Raw genomic sequence first — 27,213 nt, 5'->3', positions numbered from 1 at the left:
CAGCAGACCTCCCTCATGCAAGGCCCGGCTGGCTTAAGGACTTTAGCCATTCAACTCTCTGCCAGTCATTGATGGTGAACATATTGGTTTTTGACCAGGTTTGAGAGCGACCGGTACGGTCAGCGAGGAACGCTGACGCTCTGGCAGCCATTCCATACGTCAGGCTGACATTGGCCATTGACTGATCTGAGGATGTAGATATAGACCTGGAGATCCGGGTCAGTCGCGGCGGCTGGTCAACAAAACCTGAAGGATGATTGTTGTCTTGGGCCATCGTGCAGGGACTGGAGATCTTTAGGAGTGATCGTAAGATGCTTCACCTAGGCGAATTGGATGCGTCTACCCTTTTACTATTCGGAGTGGAATGAGCAGAGGAAGTCATCGTGTAAGAACCAGAACCAGTAGCATGTGACTGCAAGATTGAAGGATCGGGCTGCCTTTCGAATCTGAAGTACTGTCTCTTTGTAGATCACAAGCCCAAGTGTCGAGCTGTCTAGGCTTTTCCGGCTGGAAATAACTCTCGAAGTTTGAGACAAAGGCCAGGAGCATTCACTGCGTTCTCCAAGCCGAGTCAGCCGATCGGGATAGAATATACGGGAGGTATGAGTTCCATCTGCAAAGACCTCGATAGGACAATTCCTTGTAGAAGAACCGAATTTGGTAGAAAATAGGGTCTTCGGAAGTGCAGGCAGCTATTGATACTTGTTCTCCTTCGTACCGCATCTAGTGCTGTAGGTTTTGGAATCACTGAAGCAGAAACAGAACATATTCTAACAATAATATGGAAATATGTAAAAAAAGTATTCAGTAGGTTAAGTAGAGTTTAAACAGTTTGAGATCTGAAGATCTGCCAATAAGCCCGCGGCCTTATTGCGTTCACTGGGTCAACAGCCCTGCTTCACTACAGAGAGGGTTTCTCAACTCTGCCCGGTCAACTTAATCACCACACACCACGAAAGATCATGTCCTATTACTATGTGGAATCTCGCCACAATATGTCAAAGACTTTGGATGCAACACCAACATCTCAGAATATTAGAGACTGTAGGGTGGTTTCTTTGCAAAAATGATTAACTGGGACTAGCATTCACCAATTCATGCAGAAAATGAAATGGACAGCAAGTTCAGACACTTTGCAACACAGTGAGAGCTCCATTGTGATGATATCATAAATAACCGCCTCTAACCCATATGCATAAGCGCTGCTAAGCAGTGAGATACTGTCAAGGAGCAAGATGCAGGTATGTGCCAAACAGTGAAAGGTAGAACAACCTTGAAGGTGGATATGTGTATGTGTGCTTTTCGAGTCTCTATGTGGGGTATAGGTATCTTCTTCCTTCTTCCTAACAAGGGGTGCCCCCCCCCCCCTCTTTTTTTTTCCCCTCAGTCTATTCTCTTCTATTATATTTACAGCCCTTCCTCCATTGCGCAGCAACACCAACGGGGCCAAGCTGCTCAATGACTTACGTGTTGTCTGAGCGCGAAACATATATATAGACTGTCTACCAACAACATGTTCTGCGTATTACAGCATGCTCCACACCTGCATGGCACATATCATTTCCTTTCAAGTCTGGTGGAGAGTTAGAATAGAAAGGAAGAGGAAGTTTGCTTTGTCAAACTTTGAGGTGGGAGGAATTGGAGCTGCTCTAAGACGGCTCAGGGGCTGATTGTAGCCCTCACAGAATTCCGCTTCGATGTTCCCAATTGCGATCTAAGAGGAAGGGCCAGGAAGTTCAGTTAATTAGTGTTTAATTGACTATATAACTATGGGTAGTAGTACTACTAGTCTAGTCTATCTAACAGATCTTCTGCAATATGTCCAATACCTATCAACAATGCAGTAATATCTAAGTAGGCAGCAAGCAAATTCTCGCTCTATCTCGACGCCATCTCTCATATCTATAGCTATGCGCAAATTCTGTTCAAAGAGACTCCATCATTCCTGTCAAAATAGCAAATTTAACTTTTAACCGCCGACTGTTCTTTTTTATCATCCTGCTGCTGCTGCTCTGCCTTTTTCTTGCCAGTCTCCTCTTCTCCAGGTGCTGGGATTGCTTGGATTGTCTCATTAGCATCCTCGCTCGGTGTTGTCGTTCCCGAATTCTCTTCAGTCTTCTCCTTTTCTGTCGTCTCCGTCTCTGTCTTCACACCCGCTTCCTCCGCCTTCTCAAGTGTTTTCCCCTTCTTTCTAGCTGCTTCTTCCTGGAGTTCTCTCTTTCCCTGTTCCTTCAGCGCCTTGTCATCTTTCCGGTCTAGCTGGAGTTGCGGCATCAAGAGGATCACCAGGACGAAGGACAGAGCCGCCAGGGAGGCCATCACGATGAACATGATTCTGAAGCCTTTCCTGTACCCCTCGATAAGCGCGTCTCGCACCTTGAGGTCGTCCGGGTCTCCATCGTCGGTCGTGGAGAGCAGTGATAGTGGGTCATTGAGGATCTCGCGTGTTCGCTCGTCGCTGAGGTGCATTCCGAGATTGGAAAAGGAGGATCGCAGAGAGTTGTTGCTATAAAAAAAAGTTAATGTCAGTAATGGTTCAATATAATTACTAAACGGTGAAAAGAAGGTGAGGAAGCATACATTATAGTACCAGAGACTGCCAGGCCCAAAGTGCCTCCGAGGTTCCGGATGAAACTGAACGAACGTATAGCCGTCAGTAAAGCTCCCGCAACAATGAACGATAGTAGCTCAGCTTTGGGCCACTAACTTTCTAGCTCCAGTCACAACAGCCATATCCTTTCTAGACACAGCTGCTTGGATGGCGACAAGACTTGGCTGCAATGTCTGGCCAACTCCAAATCCTGTCAAGATTGCGTAACCGACCTGTTTACCGAGGCCAGCGGAACCGTCGAGAGTGGAATACAGGCCAAGGCCAACTGCCCAGATCATCCATCCCACAAGGAGGTTTTCTCGATAGCGTCCAGTCCATGTTACAATTAAGCCGGAGAGGGTGCTGCTGAAGGCTACAAGTTGGTAAGCATCACTGTGAAAATAGTGACAAAAGTGACCGAGAAAAAGAGATTTGGTAGAACGTCAGCTGGAAGAGTGCAATGTTGACTTGCTTACTTTGAATTATGGTAAGAGGAAGCAGCAATGATCCAGACTTGACAGCGCTGTACCTATAGAGCAGCTGATAAAATGTAGGGATGTAGTACACCTGTATCGGTAGTCCCCATCGGAAGGGGAAGGTGATTAGTACTATATACTTTCAATATACAGATTACATAGGCCATGGTGTCACAATATCTCACCTGAACAACAAAGTTCCAACCATTGACGAACATAGTCAAACAGGCGCCGTTCACCATCCTGCTTTTGAAGATATGCAGCGGTACCAATGGCAGCGGGTGTCCTTTCCATTCCCAGAGAATAAAGAGGATCCAGACAAAGCCTCCAACGACGATTGTTGCGATTACGTGCGCGGAATACCAAGGGTAGTCACCACCAGCCCAGGTAAGTCCAAGCTGTGAAGTCTGTCAACGCGACATCCAATCAGGCCGGGAACTGTGCAAAGGATTTCCAACGTACGACAATCAGAGTGGAACCAGCGAGAGTAAGGACAACTCCAAGGAAGTCAATGGCTTTTAGTTTCTTGATCCAGGATCCTTCGACAGGCCGGAGAGGCATAAAGAAGATGACGCAAAACGTAGTCAATGCAGTCAGAGGCATGTTAAGTCTGAAAATCCATCGCCTTCAAGAGAGTATTAGTAGTTGCATGCTATCAAAAACGTGATTCAAGATCTCACCAGGAGTCAGGGCCGATTGAAGAAAGAGCACCGCCAATAACAGGACCGATACCATTCGACAATGCAACAACAGCTCCCTACATACCACAAAAGAAGTCAGAACACGCAGTCCCATCGGTAGTCTAGTGTCTTGTTATCTAGAGCGGAGGACTGTTCGGAAACTAACCAGAATTCCTTGGTATTTTCCTCGGTCGCGCAAAGAGACAACGTCACTGACGATAATTTGTGCTATCGTCATGAGCCCACCTCCTCCAACTCCAGTGATGGCACGGAAGGCAATCAATTGGGGGGCGGTCTTGGCAAGAGATGATGCCAGAGAGCCTACGAAGAATATAAATAAACCGACAAGGAGAACCTTTTTGCGCGACCAGATATCCGAGAATCTGCCATACAAGAGCTGAAAGCACGTGGAGGTTCTGAGGCATTGCAGGTAGTCTCATTAGACAGATGTCGCTTGCGCGCGGACCCAACATGGGTATGGACTACTTACATGAAATAGCCGTTACTGATCCACGAAGTCTGGCTTCCAGCATGAAGTGCAGATCCAACAATGGCCAAACTCGCTGCCAGAGTGGTCTGGTCCATGAGTGCGAGAAGATCTACGCTCGCGCATGCGAGGAAGATCTGAAGACTCGTTAGGGTATGATGTCCCATGCCATTGGTATCCTAGGTCATACCGTAATGATCTTTCCCGGGGTGACATATCGAGTCTGTTCGTTGAAGGTCACGGCATCCTTAGACGACCCTCCCATTTCGGGCAGATGGGACTGAGAACGGAAAGCAAGTATAAGCCGGCGAAGATTCGTCTTTCTCTATGGGAGTGTAGAGAAACGAATTAAAACGGAGGAAGATCACTGGTTTTGGGGTGAAGAGAGAGGGAAGCAGAAAGAAAAAAGAATTCTTTCCAGCACACCTAAAATGCTGAGCAGACTCAGAAGACGGCGGAAGACTTGCACGGAGCAAGCAGCATTATTGCTTACGGGCCGCCGCCCACATGGCTCATGCGGAGAGGGCCTAACGCCCTCCAGGGTACTCGGGAAAAGCGAGTTGACCAGTACAACGCCAAGAGACGCGGGACGAGGAGGACAACAAAAGTGGGAGGGGAAATATTTTTGTCTGTCGAGCTCTGAGCTGTACGCCACGAGGATGTGTGCCTGGTCGGGATACTGCTCACCAGCCCTAGTGCGGGAAGTTGAGCGAGTTTGCTCGAGTTTATGGCCGCGCGAGGTCCACAAGGCCAGCATATCTCGTCCCCATTGGCCATAGACGGGCACAGGTGATCATTACCGTCTCACCTTCTCCGACCGTCACTCGACCTTTTGCCTGGTATTTTTTTTTATTTTTCTTCACGTAAGATGAGGTGATCGGCGAAAAAACTTGTTCTCGATCATTACGACCTGCTGTTCTGATGGTGTTTGGAAGTACGGCCGTGCGCGGAAACAACAACGGGAGGCGCCAAGAACTCGGGATATCCTCCGCAGCCTTAAAGGTCCTCACCTTGGCTGGCTCTCCACGGTGATCATCCGTGAAACATCCAATGACCCCCAATCTTATCTTCAATAAGCGAGGATGGCCTCGTGTACCTTTGGAGCAAAAGTCTCGGCAGAAGATGCGAGAGTGGGCTGGCGGGTGTACCCTCGGAGAAAATCTTGACAAAGCGGATTGACAAGAGTTGCATGATGCAGGTCCCCCGTGTTTGCACGCTGCCGCCATAGCCATGCGTTAAAATGCGTGAAAATTTCCCGGTCGTCCCCCCCATGTGGGCTATATTACAGGGCCCGGATGGGGCATCCTCGCGGCCGGCCTGAGCGGCTGCTGTAATTTTCAAGGCCTTTCGGGATTGTTGACAAGAATTGCAACAGCCGCCGGGGCCGTGCGACGAGGAGGCGGCCATTTAAATAAACTCTAAGTCCACCTGGAAAGTCATGTTGCCTGCGCGCTCAGTCAGCAGGTGTCCTCCAGATCAAGTCCATGTCAGATTGATATCATGGCACAGCACAATCCCCTGAATATCTATACGGGACCCAATTCCGTGGTCGACTATCATAACCCAGAATGTCAGCCACCCCTGCCTCTCGTGGAGATCCCCGAGAGGTTGAACCCGTTTCGCAAAGATGGCGTGCGCATATACGCAAAGATGATGACCATGTTGCCGATCCACAATGTCAAGTCCCTGCCGGCGCTCCGATTGTTGCAGAAGGAAAATGGCGTCGATGAGAACACGAAGACAGTGGTTGAGTACAGCTCTGGTTCGACCATCATATCGATGGCAGTTTTGGCCAAAGTCCTCCATAACATAGACGACACCCGGGCATACCTCAGCAACAAAACGAGCATGGTCAAAATCCAGCTGATGAGACTCTTCGGCCTTGAAGTGTATGTGTGCTCTGTACTCCAGCATAGCCGATCCTGCATGCTAACTGATGGTTTAGAACACTTTTCGGAGGTCCATCTCAGCCCGAGCCTGCTGATCCGCGTGGAGGGATACAGAAGGCAAAGACTCTTGCGGAGGAAAACGACGACGTTGTCAATCCAAACCAATATGAAAATCCATCGGTTAGAGACCTTGACAGTCTATTTCCAAATCTGTAATGCAGTCAGCTAACTCGCCCAACCTGTTCCGTCAGAATCCCGATGCCCACTTCCGTTGGACAGGACCGCAGATATTGAAGCAGCTTCCTCATATCAACATTTTCTGTACAGGAATGGGAACCTCTGGTAAGTCAAGTTCCCCAGTTTACCTTTTTTTTCGCCGCTTACGAGATGTGCATCGAAGGGTCCATGACTGGCACTGGGAGGTACTTGAAAAGCCAAAAGCCATCGATATTCTGCGTCGGGTAGGCGACCCCTTGGAGACCCCTTGGATGCCACAGCGCCTCCACACTGTGGATCAATTTATCACTGACATCTGTGTTCGCTTTAGCGTATGCACTGCTCCTGGTGACCGAGTACCTGGCCCACGGTCCTTTGCACTGCTCGCACCTGTCGAGTTTCCCTGGCGCGAAGCTGTGGATACGGTTGAGCACGTTGGCTCGTTTGACTCTTTTCGCCTGTCTCTGCAGCTGATCAGGGAGGGTATCCTCTGTGGGCCCTCTTCTGGTTTCAACCTTAAGGGTCTCTTTCAGTTTCTGGAAAAGCGAAAGGCTGAGGGGACCCTGAAGGAGCTCGCTGGGGAAGACGGTGAGATACACTGTGTCTTCCTCTGCTGCGATTTGCCATTCCAGTATGTTCAAGAGTACTTCGATAAGCTTGGAGAGGATTACTTCCGTCCGATTGTCAATGAGGTACGATCAGTCATTTGGATCTGGGCCTTATTAGAGTAAGTCTGACATTTCTCGTTCTAGAACCTCGTCGGAGTCGACACATATCGATACGATGAAGCTTGGGAAATTCCGCCTGAGGATGCCTTGAGCAAGCTCTATGCTTCCTCCAAGGGCAGTGATGTTGAAACCTATCAACAATACGTGAAGTCAGCAGCATCAGAACCTTCGCCTAATGGCCAGGGCGTTCTCGATTCCGTCGATGTACGTCTCGGTCATCTGAAAGAAGACATGGTGCTCTTGGACTTGCGCACCGCAGCTTCGTATAATGATTGGCACCTTCCGGGAAGCACGCACTTCCCGATCTCCTCTCTGAAAGAGAACACGGTATCACCATTTGCAGACTCGTCGGTTTTGAGGACCCAGTGGCTGGAGCTTGACAACTTTTTCAAGAAGGAAGACAAGCAACAGGATGCGGATACCTCAAAACGTGAGCGCCGGAATCCATTTTCGAAGCTATTCCGTTGTTTCGCCTCCCCACGATGCTGCAGAAAACCAGAGAATGAGCAGCGGATTACGCTCGACCATCTTCTTGCCAGGAAACTCAAAGTCGTCCTGGTAGATTACGACGGCGACACAGCACGTGTGGCTACAAGCATATTGCGCGCGAAAGGCGTTGAGGCATGGAGTATGAGAGGAGGCGTGAAACAACTCAAAGCAAAGCCTTGTAAAAAATATCAATGAACTGTTGGCTTTCTGTTTTTGGTGGGAATATGTAATATTGTTGGTTCCTTGTTACCAAAAAAATGGCTGCATCATCAGACTGAACGATCTCGTCATGTATCCTATATTTGTTAGCATGGTTAGCAATGTCGTCGTCATTATTTCTTATCACCCCTACCTGGTCCTGCTGTCCATTCTTCCGCTGTTACAATCAGAGAATCGTAGATTACTTAGAGGTTGGTCCGCTGTGCACAGTAGGCGACCATATCTTTCAGCACCTCCTCCCCCCTGTCCAAGCCACTTAGCTTGCCGCTTTTGCTATGTTTTGATCTGGGCTGGCTTTGTCTAGGGCCTGTGACCTATCATAGTGCCCAGGTACCCTCCAGTGGCTTCAAGACCATGTGGTTTTAGAACAGCAATCTGCCAAGATAGTAGGTAGCAGGGGAGGGGTGCTCAAAGATATGATCGCCTAGTGTACATCCATTTGCAAGATAAGCCTCGAGAAGCACATTCTGCCGGCGGCATGACCAGGTGAGTTGACTGGTCCTAACTGCTATTGTCATTGTGATATCTTGTTTTAGGAGACAGTTCTTGCTGATAAATGGCGCAAGGCGGGCTTCGTTTTGTTGACCAATGCGGAGCAGCGGATCTGATCTGAGGTACGCACCAAGTGAGGAGAAACATGGACGACACATTTGTCCGTATGGGGCAAGAGAAAGCAAACAGCTGAACGTGAGCTGTGGATGTTAAAGATGCCATTGGACAAGAAATTAAACTTAAGGCAGCTGTCATCTGTGGCTGTCACGTTGGCTACCAGCTTCTGTATCAGCGCGCGTAGCGAGAGACATCTCACCAATGGAGCGTTGCGAGGTCCCGAGATCTCGTCGCTTATTGATCGCTCTCGGGCCCCGGCGCTGCTGATCACCCCGCTGCACGATGACGGCATGCCGAACAGCGATTACCGATCTCCAAGGGAAAAACGACAGAAGAGAGCTCGGTAGCGTGCAGCTAGCTCGTGCCGGACTGTCAGATGATGAGATATTGCAAGCTGCGCAGCTTGGCTGCTGTCATCGCGCACAAATCAGAAATCACGCCTCGTGGGTGCTGCATCGTCTGGTGTCCGTGGGTTTTCTCCGTGCGAAGCCCGCCGCCGATCACAAACGCGGTCAGCTCCCCGCAGCTGCGCAATAGCATCACAGCATACACAGCACTCTAGGACTTGCCGTCTAGATTTTTCTGGATCTGGTCCTCCCTTGAGCTGAAGTGTCCGAAAGGCACGGAAGAGAGACTGGAAGGGAAAGAAATGGGATTGTTAGATCGGGTTTTTCTTGATCGACCGCCAAGAACACTCGAGATTTGCGCAGACGAGTAGCCATGTGCAGGATCCCGGCTCGTTTGTGGCATGGAGGCTGAAACAGGACGATCCAACTCTGGAAATGGAGATGGTAGATCACTAGTTAGACCATTGAACAAGCGAAGGCGCAGGATCGTCGAGAATCCGGGGATGTTTGAGACAAGCTGGCTGGCTGGAAGACTGGCGCGAGCTTATCTGTGGGCCCGTGGTTGATCAGCGGATGGTACGCGGAGATACCTCGACGTGGCCTGGAACCCCCCTACGAATCAATGTAGCACCATGTACCACGCCATCTTTGCCCATCAACACCGCTTCGTCTCTACCTAATGCAGAGCGGTTTGTTGCCCCGTCCATTGGGATGCACCTACCTCTCTTCGGGCTTACAGGCCTGATCAGCCACTTCCCGCGAATGATAAAAGGACCCCTCTGTCCCTCTTCTCCCGTCTCTTTCTCCGACATGTCTCGCGCCCGCGTTGCTCGACCGCTGTTCCTCCCGCTCCGCTGCAAACGGTAACTCAGGTACCCACTCTTGGGGTACCTTGAAACCTAAGCCGGAGCCTGGGCCATATCCACTGTCCATATCACCTTGCATCACTGTCTTCTCTATATCGATACTTCTACGTTCTGCATTCTACCATGTTTATTATGTGCATAGAACTTTGGATTTCTATCCTTGTTTAGTAATCTTTGATACCCACAACCCGTTGAGTGGGCCTCCTGATCAGATTTCCAGTTGCCTAAGCTCCATCACTCAGTTCAGCAAGGACAGATTGTTTGAGTGAGGGGCTTCTGGGGCCTGAAAGAGCCATGGAAACAGGAAAGGCCACCGGTGGCCCGACGCCCCCGGCTGCTAGTGGAAGTGCTGGAGAGAGCAGTCATCAGCCGCGGTCGAAGATCTCATGGAAGAGACTCCTGGGAGCTTCGAGGGACGGTAAAACTGGTTCTATGGAGGAATATAAGGATAACTGCCGCGAAAAATGGACGATGGGTATTCTGAACGACAAAGAGACTGACGAGGTTCCTGGTGAGTGCTCTTATGTCTCATCCCGCGTGGCTTAGGTACCACTGAGTGGGAGTATACGCAGGACGAATCTATAGAATTTCAACAGCAGCTGACTATTTGAGATGATAGGCACAATTCTTCTTCTTGCTTCCAACCGGAACGAGCCTCTGGGATTAAGGCATCAGCCAGAGCGTGTCTCGTCATCTTCCCTTCCATCCCCTTATCCACCTTCCCGTTCATCCTCTCGCGCAAAAGTCCCCGTTCAGAAGAAGAAAACCCCTGACGGCCGGATTGTGCTGGATCCGCAGCCTGATGACTCCCTAAACGATCCTCTCAACTGGCCCACATGGCGGCGGGATTGCGCACTACTGTCTCTAGGATTCTACTGCATGATTGGAGGAGGAATGACACCCATCTTGGCAGCTGGTTTCAACGACGTTGCGGCAACTTACGGTGTCACCACCCAGGAGGTCGCTTTCACAACCGGGCTGTACATGCTTGGGCTAGGCGTTGGCTCTGTGATTATGTCCCCTACTGCGATCCTGTTTGGGAAACGACCCATCTATCTTCTCGGAGCTACACTGTTTATCATTTCGGCCGTTTGGTGTGCCCTTTCCCCAAATTATCCAAGTTTGGTGCTTGCGCGCATTTTCCAAGGGATTGCTGTAAGCCCTGTTGAATGTCTTCCCTCCGCAACGATTGCGGAGATTTTCTTTCTGCATGAGCGGGCGTATCGCGTTGGCATATATACCCTTCTTCTTTTGGGAGGTAAGAATCTGGTGCCGCTGGTTAGTGCGGCTATCATTGAAAGTCTGGGATGGCGCTGGGTTTTCTGGTATCCCCTCTCCCCGATAAGATCTATTTCTGAAGTTTAATTACTAATTGCCCCAGGATCGTTGCTATCATCGTTGGGGGCTCTCTTGTTTTGTTGTTTTTCTTTGTTCCAGAGACTTTTTGGGACAGAACGCCTCGTCCTCGTGCTCGATCTAAGCGTCCAAACATGTATCGAAGTGTATCGGATTTGGTCACTCACAGCTTTCGTGGAAGACATCCCCATGCTCCAGTTCAAGCGGAGAAGTCTGGTCAGGTTAATGCAGCTTCGCCGGCGCCAAAGAAAAGAAAGGAAGCTCATGTCGGTTTCGCGGACGCCGAAACTAATGAGAAGCCAGACGGTGATGACAATATTACTCAGTCGGGTGATATCGCAGTTGTCGATGCAGGTTTATCGAACGCAGAATTGCAAAAGGAGAATGCTACTTCTCTCCCGGTCCCTCCTCCAGCTACCCATCCTGATGAAGCTGACAGTCATAACATTGTCATCGCTGGAGATATCGAAGCTGCCAGACATGTTTCTCCGTCTCCGGCTTGGACTGATGCCGTTGATCCTTCTGTTCATATGAGCTCGACAATGCTGTACACACACAGACTCCGTGAACGACCGCCTGTTCCATTTGTGCAAACTCTCAAACCGTGGAATGGCCGGCTCGCCCGTGATAACTGGTTCCGTGTGGCTTTTCGTCCGTTCGTTCTATTTGCTTATCCCGCCGTCCTGTGGTCCTCCCTGGTCTATTCACTGTCAATCGGCTGGCTGATTGTTCTCTCCGAATCAGTAGCTCACATCTACCAAAGCAAAGAAACCTATAATTTCTCTGCGTTGACCACTGGTCTCATATACTTGTCTCCTTTTATTGGAGGGATTATCGGTACCGCTGTTGCGGGAAAAGTGTCAGACATCATTGTCCGCTTCATTACCCTCCGCAACGGAGGTATATACGAGCCCGAGTTCCGCCTGATCATGGCGATACCGGTCGCATTGTCCACGTCAGCCGGTCTGATGGGCTTTGGGTGGAGTGCACAGGAAAAGGACGCCTGGATCGTGCCCACAATATTCTTTGGACTGATTTCGTTTGGTTGCTCGCTGGGGAGCACTACTTCCATTACTTTCTGTGTGGACAGCTACCGTCAGTATGCGGGCGAAGCGCTTGTGACGTTGAACTTTAGTAAGAGTAGGTCAACCCCAAGATGCTTCTCATCCACATCAGTTTGACTGTAGGTCCAGATGGGGTTACTGACAGTTTCTTTCGGCAGATATCTTCCACGGGCTCATCTTCTCCCTCTTTTTCGTGGACTGGCTCGACTCCGACGGCTCTCGAACAGTCTTCTTGGCCATTGGAGGGATCCAGCTGGCCTGCCTGTTGACTGCCATCCCGATGTACATCTACGGGAAGAGGGCCCGAATGTGGACGGTTAGGAAGAAGCTGATGGAGAGGTTCTAATCTTGTTTGGCCCTGCCTGCCGTCCAACGGCCATTCTGGAAGTTGAGCTTTCCTATGTAAAAACGGACCGGTGGGTCTGAGACTGACAAAACACGGGATTGGCCGGCTCTCATTCCACTACGAACAGACTCTGCTTGGGGCCTTTTCGCGAGCGTGCATTGCCAGTGTTGCGACCGTGCGCTTTTATGGGATGAAAAGACCCTATTTTTGATGTTTGATAGGCTGGCTGTTGTCGATCTCTCTAGTTTGGTGTATATGTTGTCTCTTTTGCTGCATGTTCCTGCATAATGATACCATAACGAGCAATGCTGTGTGGATGGAGTTTGATATCATGATGACATTGATGATTCTTGTTTGAAGTTCTTTGGTGTTTTCTTTCTGTTCCCTTGTCACATTTGGCATATGCGATCGAGCGTGCTATTGGTGGGGTGGTGTGGGAGGGTCATCAGCATGTTGGAGTAGAGATATATCTCTTCTGATCGATATATATATATTATATGTATATCTTCTTGTCTTCACTGCGTTACCATATACGGATATATATTTATGAATAGTTCTGTCTATACTACTGGAGCTCCAACGTGGTCCGGTCCAGCGGAGGCCGATGCCCCTCGAAGCCGACCGTCGTGATGTCAGAGGCTGGCGGCACGCGTAACCAGCTAATCAAGGGGACCAACGGCTCCCCGCGGCCCGCCAGCTTATCCAGACCCGCCAGCCGAGGTCTCGAACCCATGCAAAACTTGGTTAACGTCGCGGATCACTAAGCTCCTATCCGTCAACCTGCCAGCATGTCTGCGCCCCGGTGGACCCCGTAGCTGTTTTGTCCCTTTCCCTCTTTTCCTTTCTTTTCTTTTTTATCACCGCCTGTCCGGTCATCGATGTCCTTTTCTGCGAAGCATGGACCCGCGACAGAGTGAGGACCATATCGATGACTGCAGGGCCCGGGAGCTGTATCGCTACTTTCAACCCACCAATCCGGCCGCCTTGAATTCGGCATGTCTCCCGTTCGGGGAAGAGCCATCAGCCGTGGCAGCCGCCGCCGCCACGGTTGTTGGGGACGGGAACGGTCTCTCCAGCCCGAATACGACTCTGACATCGCTGGCGCAGCTGGCTGCGCTTCGCTTGAACGTGCAGCGTGCGATCATTAGGTACCTCGAGTCTCCCCACGCGCCTCCCCCTGAAATCCATGATATTGATTTCCCTCTGGCGTCATGGACCGCGAGGCGCAGTACTTTCTAGCAGAAGCCACCAAGTCCCTGAACCTCAACGATCCCTCGCGCTACGAGACCGAAGACGATGCTCTCTGGGCCGGATGCTCCAGCTCAGTCCGAACGGGGAAACTATGCGAGGTGAGCGAGTTCCATCTCCCGCCATCGAAAACAATGTCATGGTTGCTGAACGAATGTCTGCGTAGAGGACTATTGCGCTTCCTCCTTCGGAGAAGCCCTCTTACTCCTTCTTTGTTATCAACGATCTGAGCAAGGATGACATGTTCAAAAAGCTCCCATTCGTCTCGGGACCACCACATTTCAGATTCTACGCTGGGACACCGTTGACTACGGAAAATAAGATCAACATCGGGAGTTTCTTCGTGCTGGACGTGCAACCCCGGGCCGGACTGACGGACGCCGAGAAAGACATTCTCGGTACGTTGGCGACTCTTGTGATGGATTACTTGAGGGTCAGCCGACAGGCATCCGAGGGACGGCGCGCCGCTCGACTATCCAGGGGCCTCAGTTGCTTTGTGGAGGGAAGTTCAAGTTTTGTGGACAGTGCGCATCCCTCAGAAGTCAGAAATCCGACGCCACTTGCGCCGTCTCGGTGCGCTTTTCAAGCCAGTACCCCGGCCGCGTCTCGTGGAAGCAGCTTAGAAGTACGGTCGGGTCGCTCACGGAGTCGCGAAGCAGAACATTCAGGTTCGGGTTCGGATGACAAATTGGAGACGGGCACCTCCTCAGATGTTACCACGCCCCTTCCCGAGTGGTTCATCCCTAGCCATCAATCTGGAAAGACTGACCGGGGCCGTCCGGGAGACGATGCACATGGTAACCTGTGGGCCTTTCGCAGGGCTGCGAATTTGCTTCGAGAAAGTCTGGAACTGGGCGGAGATGGCGGGGTGATCTTCTTGGAGGCCAGTCAGAGCCCGTGGCTCGACGTTGATCACGGTCGGGAGGACTACTTTACTGAACCGACCAGTCCGGCCCCTGTTCTGGCGGTTTCTACGAATGACGAGCCTTTTTCCCCGGAGCCTGGTTCCAAGGCGACTTGTCCTGCTGCAAATTTCAACCGGCGTTTCCTGCAGCAGATCCTGCGACGGTATCCGAAAGGAAAATTGTGGTCCTTCCATCGCGACGGCAGTCTGTTCACTTCTGATGACGACGACAAGCCAAGCCCGAGCTCTTCGGTTTCATTCAAGGCATCTCACAAGCCAAGAGGTTCTGGTACAAGATGGAAAGCGACAGAGGCATCCATGCTGAGTACCTACTTCCCAAATGCTACGCAAGTCCTCTTTGTGCCTCTCTGGAACGCAGCGAACTCTCAGTGGTTCGCCGGTTGTTTCTGCTGGAATGCCGTAGAAACCCGCGTCTTCAGCTCGGCCGTGGAGCTGAGTTCAGTCTTGGGATTTGGGTCTTCGATAATGGCGGAGTGTAGCCGCGTCGAATCGCTCATCGCGGACCGGCAGAAGGGGGACTTCATCGGGAGCATTTCGTACGTTTTCCTGCCCGCCAACCTTATCTTACCAGCAGCTGACTGACGCCCCCCCCGCGCAGGCATGAATTGCGCAGCCCCCTCCATGGGATACTTGCCGCCGCAGAGTTTCTGGATGGGACGCGAATGAGTGAGTTCCAAAAGTCACTCCTCGACACCATCAATTCCTGCGGTCGCACTCTTCTCGACACGATGAACCAGGTCTTGGATTTCACCAAGATCCTTTCATTGGAAAGGACTTGGCACCAGACGAAACGGCGCAGGGATGCACCGCGAGATACCAAGGGTGGAGAGAATATGTCTGCACACTTGGATACCTACATCCCCACAGATGTTGCGGTTTTAGCCGAGGAGGTCATCGAAGGAGTATGCCTCGGTCGTTCCTATAGCCGTGCCAGCTCCTATGCGGCAGGCGATCCTCCCGTGACTCTTCCTCCTCGAACGGATCAGAATAAACCCGTTTTGCAGCTCCCTGACAACAATATTCTCCCCTCTGGGATTGAGGTCGTTGTTGATATTGCCCACAGAGACTGGGTCTTTATGACTCAGCCAGGAGCTCTACGTCGCATCCTTCTGAACATCTTTGGCAATGCAATGAAATATACAACGCAAGGTCGAGTCTTTGTGCGATTAGAGTCGGTCCAACTCCCTGAAGATTACAGTGGCCGGTATGCGCCTGGAGAACTAGTGGTCCTCACTGTCTCCGATACGGGTAAGGGCATCTCAGAAGAGTTTCTACGCGGGCGTCTCTACACACCTTTTGCACAGGTCAGAACAGTGTCCCTAGCAAGTTTGTGAAATATGATTGTGCTGACCAGACCCCAGGAGGATACCTTGGCGGTTGGCACTGGCCTTGGATTGTCTATCGTACGGAGTATCGTAAAGACTTTAGATGGGAGTATTACTATTCGCAGCCGTCCAGGGCAGGGGACCGTTGTCAGGGTGTCGCTACCACTCAGACGGCCCGCTGCTGATGACAGCCCACCTGTAGTGTCTCCCACGCAGTTACTCCAGAAGGATTCCTCAGATCGAATACGTCTTCTGCGGTACAACCACAGCGGCAAAAAGGTGGCCATTCTGGGATTTTCTTTTGAAGCTGACAATGATTCTGATCCCTGGAGTGCTATCGTCCACTACGTAACCGACTGGTTCGGGTTTGAAGTTGTCCCCTGGAGCCCTACCACCTCAATCGATCTATTGCTCGCAGACGAACAGGACTTGATGACGATGGATATGGAAAAGCATCCGTCGGCAGGTGTGCCTGCTCTTCTTATTCTTTGCGATACCTCTGTCGACTACAGTAAGGCCGCGACTCGTTGGTCTTCGTTTGCGTCGTTCATTGATTTCCTCCATCGGCCTTGTGGGCCGCACAAGTTGGCGAAAACTATCCTCAGATGTTTGGGACAGTCACATGTGTCGCTTCCTTCGTCTCAGCTTCCCACGGATCAGGTCGCAAACGGCCCGCCCACTCCCGATTCCTCAATTGACGGTCAATCTAAACCAGGCAATTTGTATACTGCACCTGAAGAATCTGGTTCAGCCGCGGTCAAGCCAGAAGACGCAGTGCCGGAACCTTCTGCCATCATGACAGCACTCACCGAGCATAATTCCTCTCTATCTGCCCGGGAGGGAGCATTGAGCAGGGAGTCGGCCGCGATAGTCCCATTGGCGTCACAAGAGGCACCCGGTCCTATCCCCCCAATATCCCTCGAGAACGGTAACGACGATACTCGACCAAAGCGAAGGGCCACACGCGTACTTGTAGTGGACGACAACAAAATCAATCTCCAATTGATGCTGACATTCATGAAAAGACGAAACTTGTCCGTCCTCGACTCGGCTGAAAACGGCAAGATAGCCGTCGATGCCGTGGAGCGGATGCAGGAGGGGTATGATATCATTTTCATGGGTCAGTAGCACCCCTCTCCCTTTCTCGCTGTTCATTCACGGCTTATGAGTATCACGTCGTGACCTATGACTAACCGAACTGCAGACATGTCCATGCCCGTGATGAACGGCTTCGAAGCCACACGCGCCATCCGCGCCCTGGAGAAGGAGCGCGACGGCTGCGGAGCGACGATCATCGCGTTGACAGGCCTGACCAGCACACGGGACGAGTCGGAGGCGTTGGCATCGGGCGTGGATCTCTTCCTGACGAAGCCGGTCTCGTTCAAGGAGGTGTCCAGGCTGCTTGATGAATGGGAGGACAAGCCGCAGCAGTGAACTTCACCCGGGTCTCGGAGCTGATAATATTTCGGTATTGTTTTAGCCGTGCAGCACGTGTTTAAATATACTGTACATGCATGCTTGACGATTGGATGATATCGAAGCACACGGTTCGATTCGATATGGTATCGGGAGTTTTGTTTTTTTCGACGCTCCTCTGTGAGGCGCTGACGGACTGGGAGTCACATAAAAAAAGGGTACACGGGTTACTATTTATGACGGATATCAACAGCGTGCATACATACATGCCACAGAACCTAATTCTATTATTTTTCTTTTTGCTTCCTTGCTGTATATACAGTACCTCTTTCCGCTATTCAGACAGTGGGTGGGCATGCATAGTCTTAGACTGGGAGGTGCTCTGAGGTGCTCTGAAACGTGGAAGGATAATAGGTAATAATAATAATAATATCAATAATAATAGTTGTCTTTCCGTTTGATGATATATTCTTGAATTGAGTAATGCGGTGTTAGACCATTGTGAGACTTGAGACCTCCCTTTGTTTACATGTTCTGCATTTTGTCCTGCTCCGGTAAATATATATTCGGACTTGGACCTGGCAGGCCTCCAATGAGCTGCAAGATTAATATCTCCTGAGCTTACGAAAGTATATAGATATACGAGCAGTTCTCGCATTGATCATTGCTGTCCCATGTCCAGTCGGTCATTTGAAAGAGTTTTCCGAATGTCATAAATATGCGTAAATAGAGCTATGTACATATACAACTCCGGCAATTCGATTCATCTAGTACTGTCCCTCGAGGGTAAGCGTACCCGTCTTGGTGATGAGGTACTCGTTAACAGCGACCTCCTTGCCGCTCTCCTTGCCGTATCCGGACTCCTTGATACCGCCAAACGGCGACTCCGCGGCAGACGAGTTGCCCGTGTTCATACCGATCATGCCGGCCTCGAGGTTCTCCAGCATGCGCCACATGCGGTCGATGTTCTTGGTGAAGGCGTAGCTGGCCAGGCCCATGCTGGTGTCGTTGGCCAGCCTGACGGCCTCTTCCTCGGTCTCGAACCTGTACAGCGCCAGGATGGGCGCGAAGGTCTCCTCGCGCGAGATGAGCATGTCCTTGGTCATGTCGGTGATAATGGTCGGCTCGAAGAAGTAGCCGCCCTTGTCGGTGATCTTGTTGCCGCCCAGGATGATGTTGGCGCCGAGCTTGCGCGCGTCTTCCACCTGGTTGAGGGCCTTGTCGATACCGCGCGGGGTGGTGACGGGGCCCATGGTGGTGCCCTCGGCGGCACCGTGGCCGACGACCAGCTTGCTGGTGCGTTCCTTGAGCATCTGCGCGACCTTGTCGTACACGCCGGACTGGACGTAGACGCGGTTGGCGGTCACGCAGGCCTGGCCGGCGTGACGCCACTTGAGGGCCATGAGCTGGTCAACGGCCTGGTCGAGGTTGGCGTCGTCGAAGATGATGAAGGGGCAGTTACCGCCCAGCTCCAGGGTGACCTTCTTCAGTCCCTGGGCGCAGTGGGAGGCAATCAGCTTGCCGACGCGGGTGGAACCTGTGAAGGTGACCTTCTTGACGAGCGGGTGCTTGCAGAGGGCCTCACTCAGGGGCGGGGTGTTCTCCAGGTCGGTCGTCAGGACGTTGAAGACACCGGCTGGGATACCGGCCTTCTTGGCCAGGTGCGCCAGGACCAGAGCCGAGAGGGGCGTCTCCGGGCTGGGCTTGACGATCATGGTGCATCCCGCCGCGAGGGCAGCTCCGGCCTTGCGGAGGACCATCGCGATGGGGAAGTTCCAGGGGACCAGGGCAGCTGCAACACCGATGGGCTGCTTCACGGTGAAGACACGCCTGTTGGGAGCAGCGGGCACCGCGATGCCTCCGTGGATCCTCTCCGCCTCACCGGCAAACCACCAGGTGAAGCTGGTGGCGTAGTCGATCTCTCCGTACGACTCAGCGATGGGCTTGCCCGTCTCGTGGGTCAGGATCTTGGCCAGATCCTTCCTGGCGTCGCGGATGAGGGAGTCCCATTTCAGGAGCCACTGCGCGCGCTGGCGGGGGGACACCTTGCGGTACTGCTCGAAGGCCGCGTGAGCGATTTCGACGGTGCGTGGTACATCCTCTGCGGTGTTGGTCGGGCAGCTGGCCCAGGGCCTGTCAGTACCGGGGTCTGCGGTCGTCAGTCGTTAGTAATACAACACACTCCTAAGAACAGTCTTTCGTATATGGGATGCTTACCGACAACCTCGAAACGACCGCCCTTGGAGGCCTGGACCCATTCGTTGTTGACGAACGAGTCGAAGTGCAGGAGCTCTGGGTCGTCGAGCTGGACAGGTCAGCAGGGGTCTCGGGGATCAGTTGAATGGAAAGACAGCTTCAGGAGCGAGATAATGTATAAACGACAGGACCGGTGTGAAGACAGAGAAGGCAATTGAAGGTGACATTCTGTCAGAATACACAGGAAATTGCAACTATCAGAGCATGCAACAAGCCCATAGCTATATAGACGACCGCGCCCGTTCGGACAACTGTCCGAAAGGCGGCATGGCATCTATGACCCCGCTGGCAGAAACGAAGGACGGGGGGCGTACCTCAAAGGGCAACTTGTACTGCTGCGCCATGTTGAATGAATGTCAATGCAACCTTTCCAAGATGCAATCAGCACACCGGTGACTTGATGGAGAGCTGAAGTCTGAGCGGGAGGAGCTGCTCACCTCGTGGAGGGGGGAATCGGTGTTTTGTTGTACTTCTGAGCCCCACCAACGGCGTACACTACTGAGCGCGATTGACAAGCTCGGGCCGGATTCGGTAACGATTAACCCGTCGGCGTCGGCTTTCGTCGTTGAAGAGGAGAAGAGGTTGCCAGAGAAAGAGTAAGTAAGTTGGGAGAGAGAGGCGGGATCCGATCAGGATGCAGAGGAATCCCCCGCAAAACACGCCGACCAGCGGAGAAATCGCATGCACGAGCGACCCCTCGCTCTGATGCTTGACAACAGAGCAAACCGTGGATCGACAGCACGCACACAGGGGCCGCCCCGCTGTGCCCGCGCGAGAGTCGCGGTACGGTCCAGACTGACATGCACCATCGGAGTCGATTATCCTCCTGGAACAGGTCTCCTGCGTAAGCAGAGATACTGACATGCGGGGAGAGCGAGAGAGACACTCGACAACACCCCCCCACTGGTAACGGGCGGGGCAGGCCAGCTGGCACGTTGCAGCACCTCAGCACGGAGCACTTGCCGACTCGGCAAGGAGAACCTCGGACATGGTTTTGGAACGTCGCTTGGACCGTGACTCTCTGCTTAGCCTCTTCACACGACAGATTTAGTTAGAAGGTCTGATCGCGAGGACAAGCGTGTGCTGTACACAGTCCCTGATGGTAGGGCAGGCCGTCCGGACCAGACGTGGAGATGATGACTAAGCAGGTCCTTCAATCGACGACGTTCCACGGCCATTCTTCTCAACCGACAACGGATTCTCAGGTGGGCAGTGGCATTGGGTGCGAGATGACGGGTGGGAAAAGATCCGAGTCACCTGACATTATGAGCTGATTATGCCTCATGGTACGTTGTAGACCCTTCGCAACGGTGGGGGAAGGACGAGATGTCAAGCTCAATCCTCCGCAGCTTATTCCTCGCAACGAGAGATACATGTGTCTGCAAAAGGAATACACCTAACACATTCTAGCATCCAAACAACGTGACCATGCCATCAGCTGCTTCCTGTTTCATGCGCCCTTTACATATAAAAGTAGAAAAAACGGCTGGCAGGAACTGGAATAATTATTTCTGGAGCTGTGAGTCAAGGTCGTAAATCCCAAGGGCTCCATGACAATGCGCTTAACTCCCTAAGGTATGTAGGGCTTAGGGCACAGTGTGGCCCTGAGTCAAACAGACAACCAAGTGAACAGACACCATGTTACATCAACGCGCAGCTCTATGCAGTACACATCGTGATGCTGAATATACCGGTTTATACTAACGACTAGGTACCATCTCAAGGTATCTATTAGGTGAGGTAAAGTCCCACTCTTACCCGTCACTGGCCAGCAACTTCTTACACTCCACATCCCTCATAAGTACTGTATGTGGCCACACTGCACTGCAGCATGAAAAGCTAGGGTTCGCACCGCGCGCTCATCGACACAGGAAGAGAAAAACTCCTTTGCGGGTCAGTTCCTCTCCTTGTGGCTGGCCCTGTCCCGGTTCCAGTCACACGCATGATCCCCTTGGGAGAATCTGAAAATGAAAAGACTGTCAGAAATGTCGTTATGAGGAACTCACTGACCGATTCGGAGACTTGTGTACATACCTTAACAGATATTATCTGTTGAGCATGTCTTCCGAATCGTCACTCACTGGCTCCTGCCTGAGCTATTGCTGTTCGATGTGTCCGAAGTGACTAGGTCCGAAGTAACGTTTGTCGTTCCACCTGAACGCGCGTTGGAATGAGACCGAGTCTGAAGACATTCGTCAAACAACCCACGACTGCCTGTGTTGAAACATGTACAATATCAGCGACACATTAAGAAACAAGAAGGGGGAAGATAATCTCACCGTTGATATCGATCATTCCGATGTACGAATTTGCAGGACGCTCCCCACGGTCCAGTAAGGGCTCGAGTCCCTTGAGAAGAGCATCGCCGTGGTGCTTGTGGGAGGTCTTGGAGGTGGAAGACGAGGGCGAATGTGTCCGTCCACAGGCACTGCTTTCTAAGGGTTGTCCCATGGTGACGACGATGACGAGAGACGGCTGCGATACGCAGAAGCTGGATTCTCCAAAATTTAACTGCGTAAATACGACTCGAGGAGGATGGAGCGGACGTGGAATGGAGGATTTCTGGTCGTCCTCACTGCGGCAGACAGTGGGCGTGGTTGGTGGTTAAATAGGTACCAATTACGCCCTCAGTACCATCCTTCGTCAACGTTGACTTCCTTCCGGGTGTGATCTCTGCGTGCATCATTTTTCAAAAGACGTTCTGCCCGACCTCTGGTAGCTCTTGCCCACGGTAGAGACTTGTCAGATAAGGCAGACTTCCTTAATACCAACGGGATCTGCTCGCCGGGCGTCACGTCCAGACGAGGCGACGATGGCGAAGCAAAGTGGATCAAAAAGGTTATTTCTCGTCGACGACCGCCTTTTCCTGTTCCTGAAGCCATTGCATTGGGGACGACGGGACGCCATGGTTCTAGATGCGCCAGACCATGTCTCCGGTGAATCGAGCTTTGCATGGCAGACCGGTTTGAGTTCCTCAAGTGACACATGATACTGGAGAGAGCTGAGAGAGCTCAATAGAGTGCAGCTAATCAGATTGAACGAGGGACAGGCAGAAGACTGCTGTTGGACCTGTTGGACCGCACTTGGCATCAGGAGGGAAAGGGACCAATTTATGTTGTCACAATATTCTGCCGCTGTCGCGCGGACGAAAAGCTTACGCCTCCCCGGTGAGCTCGAATGATATTCATGCATTACAGGATCATCGAACGCTGCCCCTGTGGGCCAATCATTTTCAAGGTGGGCATGGCACTTCAAGGGTTCGTCGACCCATTTCTCTGGCGCTTTTCCTAAACGTTCGTTGCATCCATGTCCCTCTTCAAGCCGTCTGACTCACCGGTCTTGCTATAACTTATTATGTGATATGTCACCTCGACTAGCATCTGCTGAAACTTGATTACGTTTTCGATATCGTCATCATGTGGCTGTGAAATGACAACCTGGCAAACCGCTAGGCATGGAGATGTAGGTGTAACGAACAGTTTGGGAAAGCGCTGTATGAAGCAAATCAAGGACGAAAGTCTTCGAGTTAGCAGAGATACCTCTGATCCTGGACTACAACACTACGGCTATCAAATTCATCTCTATCGGTCATGTCAAGTCAAGACTTTTGGCATATACGCCATTGCGGGCAGGTCGATAGCCGCCTCTTCTCCCTCCACCTGTGTATGGACGTTCCCCACGACTTCGAAACCAGACCTTGAATACAGATGCTGCGCTGACGGGCCCGCAAAGAGTGTAATCGCCAGTCCCTCCGCGTCTGCCTTGTCGATGCCCCACTGTAATAGCATGGTCCCCGCACCGCGTCGTTGGTATTCCGGCAAGGTGGCCAGCATGACCAGGTTCAGCTGCCTATCGCCAAATCTACTGTTAAAGAGCTCTTTCTTCGCGCGCGTCGTGCTGTCTCGGAACGCTTTCATTCTCGCCGGGTTGGCGTCCCGACGCTCAAAATTATCCTTGGGCACTGGATCATCGTTAATAATATTTCTACTAAAAAAGAAAGACACTAAAACGCTGACACACGGGATTTTCCTGCAAAGTCACCGGGCATCTGCCAGACACTATATGCAACGACCTTCATCGTGCTGCGATCCTCATCGATTGGCATCTCCGCCACCTTGACCACAAACGCCCCGCTTTCGACGTTGTCCATGAAATTTGCCAAACGAAGATTGCTGTACCGCCAGTGGTCGTCGAGGTACTTCCAGGCATAGGGGAATCGATAGGGCCATTGCTCGCCACTGCGATAGGCCATCAACGCGATGGTGGTTATGGCATCCAGGTCCGATCTTTGGGCGGAGCGGATGGTCACGGCTTGTATCGGCCTCATAGCAAGTGCGAGAAGGACAGAAAGAACACTTGGTATTACTATCTGGATTTTCAAAATTCAGATCATGGGGGCCTCAGGTTTTTTTTTTTTCTGACAAGCCTCCATGCTGTTCCATTTTATACTTCTCAGCATTGTAGGCCACCTAGAGAGAGGCGAGAAGGGATAATTCTTCGCTGTTACATCTGTCTTTGAACGGTCCACTGCTTGTACGTCCGGAGGGATTCATGCAGATGCTTTGAGATGCTCGTCTCATGCACATCATTACCACGGCCGGATGTGCTCGACGAAGGGACCCCACTTTATCTGCATATGAGCTATCCAGACCACACGGACTTCAAATAGCAAATGGACAGATCTCCTAGCGATGAAGACGAGGGTTAGGCTCCTGGACCAATTGGCGAGGAGCATTACACGTGACCGGTGAGCGTTCACTGAGATGCATGCAGGACCCGAAGTGACCGGCGAGGGCTGGCCGGTCGGGAGAGAATAGGAAGAATCCACACCGGTGTGGACTCGAAAAGCTGCGCCCGGTCACATGGGCCAGCCGAGATGCTGATGAATCTGCCCAACCTTTTGCTTTCGCCCTGGGCGTGGCGTAGCGTGGCTTATCGTATCCTGTCCGAGCCCTAGCGGAGCATCATCACCGTCCCGTGCGCGACGCCAAGGGAGATGAATCACACCCTCATCCCAGGTACTGCGTGCTTTAACTGTTGAAGCGTTCCTGGCATAAAGTACATGTACGACTTTAGCTTGAAGTCAATCGCATTGTATTTCTCACCGACCTCGTCTGCTGCCCGAACCCCTCCCCTTTATCATATTCGGAACTTGCCAACCAGGCTCATCGTTGGGAGAGATAGACATGATGGTGACTACAGTACCATGCCCCTCTGTCTTTGGAGATATGCTGATACGTGTGCTACAGTATCCAAACAGTGAGAGGCACTGGCGTCCGCTATCCCACCTGGGTCACTTCTCAGCACGACCTGTGCAAGACTGCATTACTCCTCAGAACCGGGGATTCGACACAGCCGAATCGGGAGTTCTCAGGCTTGCTGCCAGAATTCTCGATGTCCCACTTTCGGATCTGCCTCATACATTGCAAGGTCTCGCGTCATATGCCGCACCATTGTCGGGAACCTCTGGATTTCCCGACCGGAACTTGAAGATCATCAACTCAACAGGGTTGGGATACGACGGAAGTGTTAGGCAGAGAGCATTGCAGGCGTCCTCAGACTGCAGTGGGTGCAGCTATCCTGCAAGGTCCCAGCGAATGCATGTAGCAAACGCCGGAGACGACCATCCGCAGAATGACCTTTTGACCGTGCAACAGCGCAGGATACCCCAATCTATGCCAAAGACACTCAGTTACCAGCAGCGACCTGTGTACTCACGGGACGAGATGGAGAGGATTTGTCAGCTGTCGTGCCGTCGAAGTCGGTTCAACGCTGGCTATGAGATGGGTGACCAAGGAGATCAGCGGGGGTATCAGAACGTGCATCCGAATGGTGCTGATGTGGTATCCACATCATGGTCTTCTCCAAGTGGAAGAGAAGGAGAAATGGAACAGCATGGCAATCACTCACAGGGTGCTCGCGTTACTGCCCCAACCTCCCGCCTCTCCCGATTGTTTTCATGAGATAGCTTCTGACAGGTCCAATGAAATAGATGACTACCATGGGGGGAAGTCGGCGAAGCGAAAACGATCGAACTTTAATGATCTTTACCGCGATCCATTGCTACAGGAAACCGCATTCTCGACCCCTGAAGACGGTCAAGAATACGGCCCGCTTCCGAGAACCGAACCCCCCGTAACGCTTCCGAGGAAAAAGCGGAGAAGGCCTTTCCAGGATCAAGAGGAAAGGTACCAGACCAATATGACGAGAAAGGAAGGTGCATGTGTGCGGTGCCATTTGCAGCGGATTCGGGTACGTGCTGAGGTTACAAAGTGATCCCCCTTCCCTCTCAAAAGCCGATAAACTAACACCGCCCCAGTGTGTCCCAGACGTTCAAGACCCAGAAGGGTCTTGTCTGACATGCCCCCGTGCCGATGGAAGTGCGATCTCGAAACTACCATGCCTTCGATACAAGATTTCTGACGCCAAGTACATCACCAAGGGTGACCATCCACAGCACATCTGGACTCAACGATGGACGGAAATGAAGATTGTAGAGATTGAGAACTGGGCCTCGGACGAGATCAAGTCTATCTACATTACTCAAGATGTCGGGGGCGCATGGTACCCTTTGCAAGTTCGGAAATTCGTCCCTCGGGAAGGAGACGCTCTCTGTCGATCCTGGTCAACTCGGGGTTGTGAAAAACACCATTGGTGTGCTCCGTATGCGATTGCAAACATGGCCCAAACCGCGCCTGTTCTCAAAACCTTTGTGGAGAACCAAGTGGCTACATCGATTAACCACTATATTCACGAGAGTGATGAGCTGCTACGTTCGACCTATGCTACAGCTTATGACCATTCTATGCATGCGCATGTGAGCTTCCCTTCACCTAATTGGGAAAATTTGATCTTAACACTCTGAACAGAGCGAAGAGGAAAGGATCCTCCTTTTCGAAACTCTACAATTATGGGTGGCCGTTCGAATGGGTTCCCGCTCAGACCGTATTACCGGTGAAGAGACTCTAGGAACTGAGCCTCAACTTCATGATAAAGAAGCCTCCACTTACGGCCATATACTGGTCCCTCCCGTGCTGACGGCCCAAATCGAGCTTATCTCGACGGCAACGATTCTTCGTCCACTGCAGCAATCAGTTGGCAAACGCCTTCAACGGCTGGTGGAAGCTAACAAACCAGAATTCTGGCTGACCATCTACCTGTGCAACTTTGTCTTGCTCCATAGCTGCTCGCTCCTCACAAGGTATCAAATTCAGAAGGCGAAGAAGCTCGGTATGAAGGTAATGATAGCGCTAATTGCCTCAGTTTGATTCACAAAAACACAAACGCTGACTACCATGGCATGAAGTCCCGATTTTTACAAGATCATCTCGTCGAGGAATTGCACCAGGGAAGCAAGATTTTACTCTACTATTTTCATTACAGAAACAAGGGCAGTTGGCCCATTGCCGCCGGCTGGACCTCCCGTGCAGATCTCTCAATGGCAGAACTGAACGATGAGCAATTAAAATTCCTTGGAAAGACGGTCGACTGTGTTAACAGAAATGGTAAGTTCCTACGTCATTTCTTGTCGGGGATACCGTAATGCTAATAGATGACTGTTCTAGCTGCGCTGTTTAAGCAAGTCAAGGAGAGTGGTGTGGTTGAACATGACTACTACTTCATTTCACAGCTATACGATCCGGAATGGAAACCCAGCACATCATTGTGATACAATCTCCCC

At 51.7% G+C, this 27,213-nt stretch overlaps 10 protein-coding genes across 10 annotated transcripts; 5 read left to right on the top strand and 5 right to left on the bottom strand.

Moving 5' to 3' along the window:
• Positions 1-13: 13 nt before the first annotated feature.
• VTN00DRAFT_7227 (uncharacterized protein) lies at positions 14-274 on the bottom strand (the record flags this gene model as incomplete). The annotated part of the gene is made up of 1 exon (XM_069433951.1): positions 14-274. The coding sequence occupies one exon, from the start codon at positions 272-274 to the stop codon at positions 14-16; it is 261 nt and encodes an 86-aa protein (XP_069287281.1).
• Positions 275-1,962: 1,688 nt separating this feature from the next.
• On the bottom strand, positions 1,963-4,498 carry VTN00DRAFT_7226 (uncharacterized protein; the record flags this gene model as incomplete). The annotated part of the gene is made up of 10 exons (XM_069433950.1): positions 1,963-2,506; positions 2,581-2,634; positions 2,708-2,963; positions 3,067-3,157; positions 3,252-3,464; positions 3,529-3,691; positions 3,747-3,823; positions 3,913-4,162; positions 4,237-4,370; positions 4,424-4,498. 10 exons carry the CDS (start codon positions 4,496-4,498, stop codon positions 1,963-1,965), a joined length of 1,857 nt encoding a protein of 618 aa, XP_069287280.1.
• A 1,235-nt stretch (positions 4,499-5,733) lies between these two features.
• VTN00DRAFT_7225 (uncharacterized protein) lies at positions 5,734-7,750 on the top strand (the record flags this gene model as incomplete). The annotated part of the gene is made up of 6 exons (XM_069433949.1): positions 5,734-6,122; positions 6,179-6,302; positions 6,374-6,464; positions 6,523-6,583; positions 6,670-7,030; positions 7,091-7,750. 6 exons carry the CDS (start codon positions 5,734-5,736, stop codon positions 7,748-7,750), a joined length of 1,686 nt encoding a protein of 561 aa, XP_069287279.1.
• A 612-nt stretch (positions 7,751-8,362) lies between these two features.
• Positions 8,363-8,730, top strand: VTN00DRAFT_7224 (uncharacterized protein; the record flags this gene model as incomplete). Its single annotated transcript, XM_069433948.1, has 2 exons — positions 8,363-8,399; positions 8,456-8,730. 2 exons carry the CDS (start codon positions 8,363-8,365, stop codon positions 8,728-8,730), a joined length of 312 nt encoding a protein of 103 aa, XP_069287278.1.
• A 1,160-nt stretch (positions 8,731-9,890) lies between these two features.
• VTN00DRAFT_7223 (uncharacterized protein) lies at positions 9,891-12,362 on the top strand (the record flags this gene model as incomplete). Its single annotated transcript, XM_069433947.1, has 4 exons — positions 9,891-10,107; positions 10,216-10,921; positions 10,978-12,092; positions 12,175-12,362. 4 exons carry the CDS (start codon positions 9,891-9,893, stop codon positions 12,360-12,362), a joined length of 2,226 nt encoding a protein of 741 aa, XP_069287277.1.
• Positions 12,363-13,573: 1,211 nt separating this feature from the next.
• On the top strand, positions 13,574-17,294 carry VTN00DRAFT_7222 (uncharacterized protein; the record flags this gene model as incomplete). Its single annotated transcript, XM_069433946.1, has 5 exons — positions 13,574-13,711; positions 13,777-15,071; positions 15,134-15,839; positions 15,897-16,980; positions 17,065-17,294. The coding sequence occupies 5 exons, from the start codon at positions 13,574-13,576 to the stop codon at positions 17,292-17,294; spliced, it is 3,453 nt and encodes a 1,150-aa protein (XP_069287276.1).
• Positions 17,295-18,043: 749 nt separating this feature from the next.
• Positions 18,044-19,876, bottom strand: VTN00DRAFT_7221 (uncharacterized protein; the record flags this gene model as incomplete). Its single annotated transcript, XM_069433945.1, has 3 exons — positions 18,044-19,425; positions 19,494-19,581; positions 19,847-19,876. 3 exons carry the CDS (start codon positions 19,874-19,876, stop codon positions 18,044-18,046), a joined length of 1,500 nt encoding a protein of 499 aa, XP_069287275.1.
• Positions 19,877-21,609: 1,733 nt separating this feature from the next.
• Positions 21,610-21,983, bottom strand: VTN00DRAFT_7220 (uncharacterized protein; the record flags this gene model as incomplete). The annotated part of the gene is made up of 2 exons (XM_069433944.1): positions 21,610-21,746; positions 21,812-21,983. 2 exons carry the CDS (start codon positions 21,981-21,983, stop codon positions 21,610-21,612), a joined length of 309 nt encoding a protein of 102 aa, XP_069287274.1.
• A 1,142-nt stretch (positions 21,984-23,125) lies between these two features.
• VTN00DRAFT_7219 (uncharacterized protein) lies at positions 23,126-23,859 on the bottom strand (the record flags this gene model as incomplete). Its single annotated transcript, XM_069433942.1, has 2 exons — positions 23,126-23,493; positions 23,553-23,859. 2 exons carry the CDS (start codon positions 23,857-23,859, stop codon positions 23,126-23,128), a joined length of 675 nt encoding a protein of 224 aa, XP_069287273.1.
• An 859-nt stretch (positions 23,860-24,718) lies between these two features.
• VTN00DRAFT_7218 (uncharacterized protein) lies at positions 24,719-27,201 on the top strand (the record flags this gene model as incomplete). Its single annotated transcript, XM_069433941.1, has 6 exons — positions 24,719-25,445; positions 25,525-25,784; positions 25,852-26,349; positions 26,402-26,770; positions 26,839-27,037; positions 27,098-27,201. The coding sequence occupies 6 exons, from the start codon at positions 24,719-24,721 to the stop codon at positions 27,199-27,201; spliced, it is 2,157 nt and encodes a 718-aa protein (XP_069287272.1).
• Positions 27,202-27,213: the final 12 nt, after the last annotated feature.

Source organism: Thermoascus crustaceus (assembly GCF_041956765.1).
Source record: "Thermoascus crustaceus strain CBS 181.67 unplaced genomic scaffold VTN00scaffold_4, whole genome shotgun sequence".
NCBI lineage: Eukaryota > Fungi > Ascomycota > Eurotiomycetes > Eurotiales > Thermoascaceae > Thermoascus > Thermoascus crustaceus.
The sequence above is the reverse complement of the archived record's forward strand: the minus strand, read 5'-3'. Positions and strand labels throughout refer to the sequence as shown.